The sequence below is a fragment of the Momordica charantia genome, unplaced genomic scaffold (genome assembly GCF_013281855.1).
Source record: "Momordica charantia cultivar OHB3-1 unplaced genomic scaffold, Mcharantia_2.0 BLBB01000093.1, whole genome shotgun sequence".
In the NCBI taxonomy this organism is placed as follows: domain Eukaryota; kingdom Viridiplantae; phylum Streptophyta; class Magnoliopsida; order Cucurbitales; family Cucurbitaceae; genus Momordica; species Momordica charantia.
This window is the reverse complement of record NW_028275249.1, coordinates 25,859-39,299: the sequence shown is the minus strand read 5'-3', so window position 1 is coordinate 39,299 and position 13,441 is coordinate 25,859. Positions and strand designations below refer to the sequence as shown.

At 32.6% G+C, this 13,441-nt stretch overlaps 1 protein-coding gene across 4 annotated transcripts; it reads left to right on the top strand.

The window, feature by feature from the left end:
- The first annotated feature begins 290 nt into the window (after positions 1–290).
- On the top strand, positions 291–8,272 carry LOC111020531 (protein-tyrosine sulfotransferase). Of its 4 annotated transcripts, none has more exons than XM_088118305.1 (14): positions 292–661; positions 1,455–1,523; positions 1,783–1,948; positions 2,037–2,108; positions 2,644–2,932; positions 3,899–4,039; positions 4,540–4,644; positions 4,754–4,901; positions 5,165–5,214; positions 5,293–5,355; positions 5,438–5,557; positions 6,051–6,185; positions 6,447–6,581; positions 8,024–8,272. In XM_088118305.1, exons 2-14 carry the CDS (start codon positions 1,475–1,477, stop codon positions 8,057–8,059), a joined length of 1,509 nt encoding a protein of 502 aa, XP_087974431.1. In that variant the 5' UTR covers positions 292–661; positions 1,455–1,474; the 3' UTR covers positions 8,060–8,272. The 4 variants fall into 4 exon arrangements, with proteins under 4 accessions (XP_022152919.1, XP_087974431.1, XP_022152918.1 ...); XM_088118306.1 differs by lacking the exon at positions 292–661 and adding an exon at positions 669–796; XM_022297227.2 differs by lacking the exon at positions 8,024–8,272 and having other exon boundaries at positions 291–661; positions 6,361–6,603.
- The last annotated feature ends 5,169 nt before the right edge of the window (positions 8,273–13,441 follow it).

The window sequence follows — 13,441 nt, the reverse complement described above, 5'->3', positions numbered from 1 at the left end:
CTACCAAAAGATAAATTCATTTGATTAATTGAATATGAAAACTAAAGACGATAGATATTTATTATTAATTTTATCCATTATATATAAATATTTAAAACTTTTTAACCTAGTACAAATTTTTGTTTTTTTCTTTTGAAAAGTAACTTAATGTAAAATTAATGGTGGCAATGTTGGTTTACAATTTTACCCCTCCAGAGGAAGTATCTCTCTGTTAGGCAGGCTGTCTTTTAACGTCATTTTGGAGTTGTCAACTGTGCCTCTGTGGATATATATATGTCCAATGGCGCTCTGTTTTTTCATATTCTTACGAAAATCATTCCAATTCTCTGTTTCAGAGAGTGGAAAAGAAAGCTGTTGAAGTTTTGGGCGTAGCGATTAATTCTCCCCTTCGTTCTCGGAGGTGGAGAAAATCTAGCCCTTGTTTTCAACACTATTTCCCACCAACCGGAGAAATTTTGATTGGTTTTTTTTCCTCCCTTTTGTTTTGATGGTTTCTGTTTGGATGCTGAGAAAATTTGAGGGGGAAAAGTGCCTTTCTGGGACTCTGGAAGTTTCTGAAGGCGGGATTTTGGTGGGCCCTCATTGATCGCGAGGCCTGTCTCTCGGAATCCCAACACGATCTCGGGAATTTATGAGCACGAGATCCCTCAAACCGATACTGGTAGGACATCCATCTTCCTTCTGGGTTTCCCTTTTTCTTGTTGTTGTCGGGTTAATGCTCTGTTTCTTGCCGCTTGAATCGATGGATTTCGTTTCTGTTCCTCTTCTGTGTGCTTCTTTTTAACTCTTGCGCCTGGTGGGTTTGTTTCTTCCTTTGCATTTCTTCGCTTTTTTCTTTCGCTTCTTAAATTCCCGAGCTATTATCATCTCCTTTCTGGTCTGGTGAATCTGTGATTCTCTGGTGCGGTTATTTTTAGGTGGGTCTTTTGGTCTGGCTTGTGGCTGATTTTTTTACCTCGTTATTAGTTCTGAGGATGCTTTCTTCATAGAGCGAATAAGGTTTGAGCTTTAGAGAAATGTTTAATCAATGATTTTAAGAATGTTTGTGGAGATGTTATTTGACTAATATTGATGTCTGCCAATGGGTAAATATTTGTTTTTTAGCTTAATATCTTGATTTTTAATAGAGGTTTAGTCAATGATTTTAAGAATATTTGTGGAGGTTGACTAATGATTGATGTCTGCCAATGGAGAAATATTGTTTTTAGCTCAATATCTTGATTTTTAATAGAGGTTTAGTCAATGATTTTAAGAATATTTGTGGAGGTTGACTAATGATTGATGTCTGCCAATGGAGAAATATTGTTTTCAAGCTCAATATCTTGATTTTTAAGAGATGGTATGAAGGATCTGATATCCTATATATGGTTTTGTTGTCCCCTTATTTAGTAAATACATAAATCATTTTTTCTATGAATGCTCTTTCCTTAATCTTTTAACCTCTGCTTTTTCAGTGGTTGAAGGAGTGAGATGCATGGATCCTACTACTAAGTTAACTTTGTTTCTGATATTCTTCAGAATAGGTTGGTACCTGCCTACCTCTGCATTATTCTTTTAGATTTCTTTATCCAATTTCTTTTCTTCCATTTTTACCCTATATTGCTCACTTGCCTTTAGTAAAGTAATGTGAATCCACAAATTTGATCTTGAAGGTAATACAGAGAAAGTCATATTATTTGCATCAATTTGAGCAATAAAATCTGTAATATTTTGTAACGTCATGTTTTCTTGGCATCTTGCTCTTATTTATTGATAAACTAAGTTCTTTGCATTATATGCCAGCATGTGCTTCAACCGTTGAAAACAATTTTGGACACTGTGAAAGGGTTGTCAAAAATTGGGCCTCATCTTCTCTCCATCAAGGTGTCAACAAAGATAAACATACACTGCAAGATTTACTGTTTTTTCTTCATGTCCCAAGAACAGGAGGGCGATCATACTACCATTGGTAACTTCCAAAATCATGAAATTTACTGAATATTGACCACCCAAGTATCGGAGTTTTAGTGTTTATTTGGTTCCGTAATGGTATGCAGTTTCTTGAAAAAGTTGTACCCAAGCTCTCAAGAGTGTCCCCGTTCTTATGATAAGCTTCGTTTTGATCCCAGGTATAATTTTATTTTCTCATGATGGTTGTCATTTTCTTTTTCAAATTGTTTCATATGAGGTGCTTTTAACTTTTGAAAATATTCTATGTTTTTCTAGTTTTAATTTTACCTTATTTTACAATAATTATTGATCTTTAGTTTCAAACCCATTTTACATATGAAAAACTGAAACCTGAATACAGAAAAATTCAATTAATCATATTTTTATCATCATAACTGAGAACAACTTTTTGAGGAAGAGAATAATAGAAGAACATTGGTTAAAGAAGTACTCATCAAAAAATAGCAACTAGAGAGTATGTTATTTTTTTCAACATTATGTTATTTTTTGGGGGGCTTGGGGAAAGGGGAGTGGAAACTAAAATTTTTGATATTATGTTACTTTGGGAGGTAGGGGAAGGGCCCTTCCTATGATATCAGGAGATGAAGGGAAACGTATTGAAATCAGAACCTAAAACTTTTGGATCCAAGACTAACTTTGTGATAGTATTCTATTAATTTTCTTGCATCTGTATGTATTGTATTTGAATTGCAGCAAGTCAAAGTGCAGATTGTTAGCTACTCATGATGATTATAGCATGATGCAAAAACTTCCCAAGGAGAGAACTTCAGTGGTGACAATTGTCAGGAATCCAGTTGACCGGGTTCTTAGTTCTTATGAATTTTCAGTTGAGGTAGCAGCTAGATTTTTGGTACATCCCAACCTGGCTTCTGCTACAAAAATGTCCAAAACCGTACGTGCTAAGACAAAGGGAGTGAGCACACTAGATATTTGGCCGTGGAAGTATTTGGTTCCATGGATGAGGGGAGACCTATTTGCTCGAGTAAGTGTCCTGTTGGCCAATCTTGTCATTGTGCATCTTCATAATGAATTTTTTGAACAAGTGGAGAAAAATATAATTAGATGTATAGAACATGAATGACTTGCTTACACGAATACATTTATACAAGATCTAGGATTACCTAGTGATTATAAATGTGTTTAAAGGCATGCTTCGGGACACAAGGGGGTTTGGTGAGGCAGTGTCATAAATGCTGCCCCCTTATTTCCTTTTTCCTTTCTGTTTCCCTAATTCTTGTAGTTTCTTTTGGTTTTGTATATGTATTGTATGGCCATATTTGTGTCATGGTGTATTTTTTAGCTGTGTAGACATATGGTTCAATCAAATTTCCATTTTGGTTACATCTCTAATTATATAGTTCACTATTCTTAGATCAATAAAAGAAATTACAGTTTTATCCGCCTCATTGTATAGAAAGCCATGGGGATTGAGGATTTTATTTTTCCATTCTCATCTGCAGATAGAATATGTTGTATCTTTGTAAAATATCATGAATGAGAATTGAGGCTGTGCTTCATGCTTAATATAAACACCAAGCTTTGGAGCTGTTTTGGTCAGAATGAGAATTTGATAAGAAAAGCAAGCTGTATCTAGAGTTTGTAGAAAAATCAGTCTTTGGAACCTTTTTTTAGTTTGCTTTAATGGATGACCTTTTTCTTTCTTCAGTCTTCTTCTTATTTTTTTTCCTTCTGGAACTGAATTTATTCTTTATGAGCTTGTCAATAACGATTTCAAGTGAAAAAATTAAAAGGGAAACAGTTATTTCTACAAATTAATGTGGAGTAGTCTCAAAGGGAATTTAATGATGAGAAATTACGGTTGTGGGCTTTTAGCCTATGTGTGTGATATGATATATTTTATTAATCATTTAATCTTGATTTTTTTCTCTCTTATTTACTAACTACAATCTTATCAAAAACATCACTATCTACTGAATGTTCTGAACAGAGAGATGCTAGAAGACAGAAGGGTCTTAGTGAGGTCAAGAGCAATAGTCCATATGACATGGAGGACATTCTTATGCCACTGCATGAGTTTATTGATGAGCCCATTGCTCATGAGATTATTCATAATGGGGCTACCTTCCAGGTAATTCTGAATTTGTTAAAAGTATTGGCATTATTGTGATTTAGACAGTTTTCACTGTTGGTTGTTCTCTAGATGGATATATTTGTTTGTATGTCATCTCCAGTCCCGTTTCACTTTAACATCATCTGGTTTGTAAGATATAATAGTGTACGAGTATGAATTATTTCCAATTTTTTTAAAGAGTGATTATAGTGTTCTCAATTTTCTCGACCCGGAAGTTAGCCAGTTAATTTGGCCCCTCATTTGGTTATTGGGATCAGCTACCAAATGAGTGCTGTCTCGTGTGGGCTTCAAGTTTAAATTACTAAGTTATTATAATTTATACATTTGTCGATGTTTTTTGGTACTTTCAAACACCATCAGCTATATGAAGTTGTTTAAATAATACCAATCAGATATCAGTTTTCTTGGTGCAATACACTATTAATAATGCATTTTATGATGCACTTTTTCGTTCTTTTCAAAATGTGGTTGATAGTTGACTATTGAAAAGTGTACAGATAGCTGGATTGACAAACAACTCCTACCTAGCTGAATCACATGAGATCCGGCACTGTGTACAGGAACATAAGAGTCTTGGTCAACATGTGCTTCATGTGGCAAAGGTAACAAGAGAAGGTTTCTTAAGTTATAAGTCAATACTTGGACAATTATTTTTCTGATACTTTGCCTCCTTATGGTTGCAATTATGGTAGATGCTTGTAAATCTTGCAGAAGAGGTTGGACGATATGCTATATGTTGGTCTAACTGCGGAACATAAGGAATCTGCGGCGATGTTTGCAAATGTAGTTGGTGCACAGGTGATTTCACAGCTAAAAGATGCCAACTTTAGCATGGACACTTTAGCTGACAATCAATCAGGTTTATTTTTTTTTCTGTCTTTTCATTCAAAGAGGGTATATTTTAATATAATAGACAGGTAATCATTCATTAAGAATTTAAGAGCAATGATAATTTACAAAAGGAGGGGAGAGCTCCTCTAACTAAGGAAGTTTCAATGAAGTACTTCTAATCTATGAAAATAAAAAAAAAGGTGTATGTAGTTCTGAATTTATATATATTTTTTGGGGTGTTATGAGAAATGTTGTCCTGTGGTTTGTCTAACGTCTCATTTTGAATTACAGGTAATAGCTCTTTGCATTTGGATTCTGAGCTTGAGAATAATGTTGATCAGGCAAACTCCTCTCCCTGTTTATTACTTATTTCATTTGCATAATTCGAGATTGTTATTTATCATGCGTTTCCATTACAGAATAATAATACCTTGGATGAAAAGGCTACCCTACGAAAAGAAGTTGAAACAAAAAGGGAAAATGTAAGTCACCTCAGAAAAATTTTATATCTGCAGTTTATATATATCTGGTCTAAAGTTGTATTCCTTGATTTCTGCATGGCAGATGACTGCCACAGAACTTATTGAAGTTTATGAAGGGTGCATTTCAAGTCTACTAAAGACCCAATCACGTCGTCGGTTTGCTTCTTTAAAGAAGATATCTCCTGCAAATTTCTCAAAAGAGGTACAAGTCGATACCCGATTCTACTGAGTTTTATTGTCACCATTACTCTGCTAGAGAATAAACGTATAGGGTCCTTCACATAAAAGCTTTGCTGATCCATTATATTTGAAGTCATAGTCCTTTGTGGAAAATTGAGTGGATTTCTTAGGAGTTCTTTTTGTTTTAGTTTTTGAGAAACATAAGGACCGCGTGATTGTTGTCTATTTTTCGCTTCTCATTTCTAAAGAAATTTGTCCACAATGAAAAAGAAAGAACAAAAACCAAGAAACCATTCCTTTTTTGTTTACCCTTCCGGAACCGGTACCAACATGGGCGCTTCTTTTACGTTGTTTAGAGATTGGGAGGTTTCGGGAATATCTACACATCGTATATAAATTTACTTAATTCCTTTTATTGCTCTAAGTGAAAGATGTAAGAGAACATGGAACCAAAAATGTTCGATTATGATAAGGTCATTTTGCCGATTCTTTTAAACATCAATACTTTCTTGCAGGCACGACGACATGTTTCTGAAGAGGTTCTGCAGCAGATTAGAACACTCAATTACCTGGATTTGGAACTTTTTAAGCATGCTCAGAAAATCTTTACAACGAGACACCTGCAACTTATGGGAAATCTTGATATGAAAGTAAGCCTTTTCAATTCCTTTCCTTAGCCCTTTAAATTTCTCTTCCAACTTCCTTATCCATTTAAAATCTCTTCCAATTTGAAATGCTTTCTCACCTGCAAATACACCATCTGACGAACACTGGCACGTTCATGGACGAACATACGAACACTTACAAACTTTTTACATTCCACAGAACACAAAAGTTCAAAACTCAGCAGACAGATAATAAACCAAGTGCAAGTTATATATTTCTTATACAAATGCAACAAAAATTTTCAGGATGGGTCAGAAAGCAAATTCGACCAACCCCGTGCCATCGAGCTATGGAAAACTCTTTCGTTAGTAATGCTTTGTATCTTACTCCTCGTTCTCTTCCTATTTGCACATGCTCGGAGAAGAGTATCTAAAGTTAAGGTATAATTGTCTATTTAATTTATCTTTGTGGTGGGAAAGCTAGTTTTTTTTTTGCATCTCAGCATCTGTTTGGATTTTGGAAATGAACAATTTTGCCCATCAATCCTGTTTGAGGAATTATTTATCCTTCTGCTTTCTTTCCAGAAGCTCTAATTATTCCCCTCATTTTCATTCATATATGATATAGCTTATACTTTTCTGCATCATGTGGCCTAAAAGGATTCTTGAGAGGCACAGATTTAAACTGTTTGGGGAAATCACTTGTGTTTAGTGGGATGTAGAATGCCTCTCATAAAAGGAAAATCTCCCTTCATCATGCTTCTATTGCATCAACTTTTAATTTTAACTTCTAGTATTTACTTTATAAAAATGATGACTCCTTTAGAATTTGTCTCCTTACTTGATCCTTGTACTTTTCACTTTTTGGTTCCGCATATTTTGGTTGTTGTATTTTTAAAACATTCATTTTGGTTCATACAGTTTATTGGTTTTTGTACTTTTAATTTTTAATTTTAGTTCTTATACTATCAAAATGTTTATTTTAATCTATATTTGTAAAATTTTGACACAAATTTTGTACCTAGTGAAAAATCATTTAATTCAAATTTTATGGTTGCAATTTAAAAAAATTTAGTTAGTAAAGTGTCGTATTAAAATTATTACCGAAAGAAATTAAATAAAAATGAAAATAGCTGAGTTAAAATGGTTACTTTTTAAAATAAACAAAACTTGAAAGTATATGGATTAGAAGGAATGTTTGAAAGTAAATGGATAGAAGGAATGTTTGGAAAGTTTATATACCAAAGTATTTAAATTTTAAATTAATCCTTTTGTTTTCATCTCTCTTTTGTTATTATAACCATTTTCTTTCAACATTATTGTATGTCTTCACTTGTCCTATCTGAATATTTTTTGAAATTCTCTTTAGTGTATTTTAATGGCACGATTGTAATTGGCCTTATTTCTTGTTTTTTCCCCTCTTTTTTAATAAACCAATAGAATTAGATGATCTCAATATCGTTAACGATAAAATAATATTTTTATCTTTATTTTGGAATAAATTAGAAATGGAAATAAGAAATAAAAATTTATTTGTGTTGTTTCCAAACTTTCTATATAATTTTAAGAATATTTTGAGAAAATAGAGAATATTTTTTAGAAAATAGAAAGAAGCCACATAAATGGTTACTAAATGCTTAAATTTCTTAATAAAAATTTTCAATTCTAAAATCTTCCAAGTGCAAGTGTGATATCAAGATTTTTTTTTTTGCTTGCTAAGGGTCTTGATATGTTTGGTGCATTATTGCATAGGTATGCATAATTTTGAGAGATTCATGCAAAATTATCGAGTCGTCATACACATAAATCTAGTATAAGATATGATACTTAAAGACGACGTGATAAATGACGTGACTTAATGTCGAGAATCATTATATTTGTAGGTGAAAGTTGCAAGGTTTAGAGGTTCTACAAACTAATCTATGCGGGTAGATCGTCGTGTTGCTTCTATGGCCACCTTAAATAACATATTGTTGTCACCAAATGTCATCAAATGTAGTTGTATTTTGGTTCTTAATCGAAGTTAGAAATTACAAGGACGAAAATAGTAGTATTTGAAATTTGTACTTTTTAAAGAAACATTAATGTGTTATGTCGATCAAATCAAAGTGAAGGTTGGATTCTTGTTTTAATTTTTCCATAGTAAATGGTCTCCAAGACCTTTTTTTTTGTTTTTGTTGTTGTTTTGTTTTGTTTTGAGTATAACATGTGGGTGTAAGGGATCGAAGTCACAATCTCTTGGTTGGAGATATTTACCAATTATCGTCGAGTTATACTCGCTTTGGCAGTCTCCCAGACTAATTAATGATGTTAATAGCATTGTTGATGTGAAGCCTAGTAAATAATAGAGCACCTAGCATCACCTTAGGATAATGTCATTATAAACATAGATATGGGTGGATTTTCAAATTTTCATCGAAGTATTTGGAAACTCGTTTTAGTTGACTATATAAACAAGATAAAAAACTACTCAGTGATGATTTAAATAAGTAAAAGCAATGCGTATATGACAAATATATTTTTTTCAACAATCATAAAATAAAATATGACATTAATAGAGTATTAATACAAGTCCGAACTACAATTAAACATAGACACACCTAGTATAAAAACTAATACAATTTAAATAAGGACAAAACATCATAAAGACAATTTGGAGCTCTCGAGAGTTTTAAATATTTGAAACGATATTTTTGATTAGAGGTATATGTTAATTATCGTTGAACTATGCTCGCTTTGACATTAAAATTCAATCTTGGTTTATAGACGAGATGTGAATACTAATTCAATCTTTGTTTATAGACAAGATGTGAATACTTTTCATGACGCAAAATTTAACCACCCGAACATGATATTATACCATGAAACATTAATATTAATTAAACTAACATCTAGGTCCAATTAGTATATTCCACCAATTTGGGATCTTTAGCTGGAATACGAACAACATTCGCAGTTCCCAAATTACAGAAGTTTCGGTCCAAAGCTTTGCGGGATTCGAGTTTCCTTTCTCGTTGACACTCATTTTGTGGCACTCTCTAAAGCCGAAAACAGAGAGAGCGAGAGTGAGAAAGCAGAGCGAGATTAGGATGACCATGTGTTTCTAAATCTCTCTTTTTTATTCTATCAGTCTTTCTTCTCAAATATTTCCTTAAAATTCTTTTTTATATGAGTTTTCACTATGATTTATATTTTAAAAAATCTACAACAAAGTATATGACTGCACTAAATTTGTATTTAAAATATAAGATTTATTTATTATTATTTTTTTAAGAATGGAGTTAGATAATCTTGTAGTTTTTTTTTTAATATTTCTATTAAAATTACATTATTTTAAAAAAATTCTAGATTTGAATGAGATGAGATAAAAACGTAACTAGATGATGATGATGATGATAATAATAATAATATTTTAATAAAAAAAATCTAGTTCTGCTCACGCTCTCCATCAATCTCGGTTTACGCTCTCTCTGTTTCCGTCATGATCTATTTTCGAAAAGCTGAGATCGAGAAGAGGAAGTGGACTCTCGCCTTGAAAAAGCTCTTCGAAGTTGTCTCATGATCCATAAAATCTTCAGCCGAGGGAAATTGTCAGCCTACAAAATCGAAAGTAATGTTAATGGAGAAGATGACGATTGTTTTGAGCGAATCGAAGGTAGGAGTTCTCGATGGCAAAACTCTAATCTGAGTCTTGGACTTGGTCGCAGCCAATTGAGGCTTCTTGAAGAATTTCAAGGCATCCTCCTCCTCTCGAAGCTTGGGAATCCGTATCGCGTACATGGAAAAGTCAGATTGAGAAAAAGAGGGTACTACAAAAGATTAGAAGTAGCAACGAGTTAATCAAAAGGACCAAGTTTGTTATGCATGCTTAAGCTTTCGTAAATGGAACTCATGGCTTTCGAAGTACAAATCACCCTTAAAGTATACTCACATTCTTGTGCCTCTTTAAAAGTCTCTTGTAGTCGAATTTTTTCTTATCTTAAAGTGATCCTATTTACCCTCTTATGAACCTATGGGAGAAGACAGGGTAAAAGAAACTATTTTTACCTAATATTTTAAGTCATTCCGTCCAAAAACGCCCAACATTATCGTAATAGTTGTGAGATCTCTAAAATAAATAAATATATATACGACCTTAGTTTCTCAATATCATGCAAGATAACAAGTCTGTACTTTTATGCTTTATTATATTAATCTACAATGGAAATAAAATAGTAATATGGTAATTCAAGTAAAAACAGGGTTTTAAATATCAAAATCTCACATTTTATAAATATCCATGCAAAACAAACATCGATATTTGTCTGTATTAGTGATATTATGTTGATATTTTTATATTCGTATACATTTTTTATTTTTACAATACTATAGAAATATCAATTCAGTCTAACCCAGAATATATACAAATGTCGAATGCTCCGAGTAAGAAAGATTTAAATACAAGTTAAAAATTAATAAATCTCAATCTTAAAGCTTTGGCTTATATCGTGTACACCAAGACAAAACAAATATATAACCATTCCAACTGCAACTTACAAAATTATGGGGACAATTGGAAGGTGGAAAAAAAAATCAAGGGCTCACTAATCACTGATGATATGGTAATGAAACAGTCCTAAATCCTAATAGGATATATGTGAACACTGCCTCAGCTTCGTAGCTCGGCCACGATCATGACGATGATATCCTACAAAAAGGAAAAGAAAAAAAAGCAGCCACACAGTACCTCCAGAAAAAACACTAGATAGTCCCAAATGGCCAAACATAAAAAAGAACAATTATATATAAAGGTTGGAGTCCAGTTTCATGAAGGATATCAATTTGATTAGAAAAAAATGATGGAACATCAACCCTTTCTCAAAAAATAAGCTCAAGCTTAAGAATTGGATGAGCAGTTTTTACACGAATTTCGAGACTTCACTTGTTCTTAAAAGAGATGCAGCTAAACAAAGGACTAAAGAAAAACAACAATAAACGAAACTCATAGTTAAAAGAATGAAATACTCGAGGTTCTAGTAAAATATTTCTCAAGATATTAATTTGGCTCAACTACACTGTGGAGTGTGTGGGTCCTTTTGACTAAATTTGTAAGTTTCTTTTGATTTCTAATTTTAATAATTAAATTTGTTGGGGGAATGAACCCTGAAGTTATAAGAAAATGGATCAAATAATTCAATGATTTTCATTTTTTTCTTTAAAGACTAAACTTATTTTTTAAAAAGAAAAAAAAGGCCTATATATTCCTTTAGAAAAGAGGTCGAAGTCATAATGTAAGTTTGTGAAATATATTTGATTTGTTGGTTGACTATCTTTAAGTTACCTACGTACCCTTTAAGAAAAGATATCAAGTCATAACATAGTTCTATAATTTTAGTTTTATTTTGTTCATATAATTTAAAATCTTACAATAAAGAGAATTTACATTAAAAGCATTTTGTCACTCATCCAACACACTTCATTTGCATCTTTGTTATCTAACACACTTCATTTGAATAAGTTTGTTGAGTTCATCATGATAGTTCTCCAGACTGCAAATACGAGATCATCAACTTGGAATGACTGTCTACATTCTATGTTGGATGCTACTTTAGACGTGTTCTTAAGAGTATTTCAATGGTAAGCAATAATTCAATGGTAAGCAATAAGTATCTGTATACTTCACACTTGTTCAGATTAGTCCTATTCGACTATAATACTAAACTAATTCTTTTCTATCAATCTCTTTTCAATCTCCGCTAAACCATCACCTCTCAGATTAACTTTTTGATGACACATCCAACAATGAAGGTCTTTATTGAGGCTCTATTAGCCTTCATTAGAATCTTTAGTTGCAGATAAGTGATAATATCTCACTTAGTCCCTGTAGATTTCAACACACATTAGAGGTTCACTTGCAATTGCATTCACATCGGTTTTGGACATGCAACAAGTTTAACAGCCATTTCTTCATTAAGAAATGAACCTCTAAATGTGGGTCTACTCACACTTATTGTTTTGTTACTGCAATATACTCAATCAAGTTCCATTTCAAGCTTTCTTTTTCCAAGCTAACTTCAACCTTAGTTCCTTTCAAACGCTATGTTCCCACCAAATGGCTTACAACAAGATTTGTGATAACTAAAATGATAAACTTTTACCATCTCTTTCTACCGTTACATTGTGTAGTCACGCAACTGTTTTAACATATCAAAAGTTAAAGAACAAGTAAAATGATAAACCTTCAGTCTCTCCCAAATTGGGCCAGAGTTTTATGAATAACCACCATTTCCTTTTGGGGTACTTGTCAAAGGTTTTTCCAACTTTCTTGACTTCATTCTCCTTTCTTAATATTTCTACTTAACTCTCTGTGATGAACACTAATTAATTTTTCAAGTATTCACAATTTTTCATCTTGAGTAAGATAAAGAGGCCTCCGATGTTGTCTTGAATGCCCTAGTCCATATTCAAGACTCAACGCTCTATATACAATTAATTTTTCAATTATTCACAATTTTTCATCTTGAGTAAGATAAAGAGGCCTCCCATGTTGTCTTGAATGCCCTAGTCCATATTCAAGACTCAACGCTCTATATACAATAATTTTTCAATTATTCACAATTTTTCATCTTGAGTAAGATAAAGAGGTCTCCGATGTTGTCTTGAATGCCCTAGTCCATATTCAAGACTCAATGCTCTATATACAATTAATACAATCAACAACCAGCTCGAGTCAACAAGTTCCACCACGATAACAATGCGTCTCATGTTATACAAGTGACCTAAAAATTATACTTCATGCTGCTTTCAATTATCAATAAACTTGAAAAACATTTGAAGACGAGACAAACAATGAAGCAATGAAGCAATTAACATGTAATTGTGATGTTGGTAATCTTCTGCAACCCCTGATAAGTCTAACAGGTCTCTAGTTCAATATGACATCATCTTCATAAACAAAATTCATAAAAGTAGCAATTTTATGATCTTTTTCTTCGAAGGTCTTAATCATTATGTTAATTTTCTTATCCATCTCTTCCACCTTGTTTAATTGTAGCTGCACTGATGAACCATCACAGTTTATCACTTTAGCATTTGATGCTTCTTATGCATAATCTTATGGTTGTAGAAAACTTAATTTCAAAATTAGTATCAGTTAAACGTCATCTTAATAATAACCTCAAATTAGTATGCTTCTTATGGATAATCTTTAGAATCATGAGAAGTCAAGCCACCATGAGAGTCACTAGCAGCAACACTCCCTCAGAACAGATCTTGGATGATATAATCCTCTAATAAAGATTGTGTCTTTAATCCATTAACTA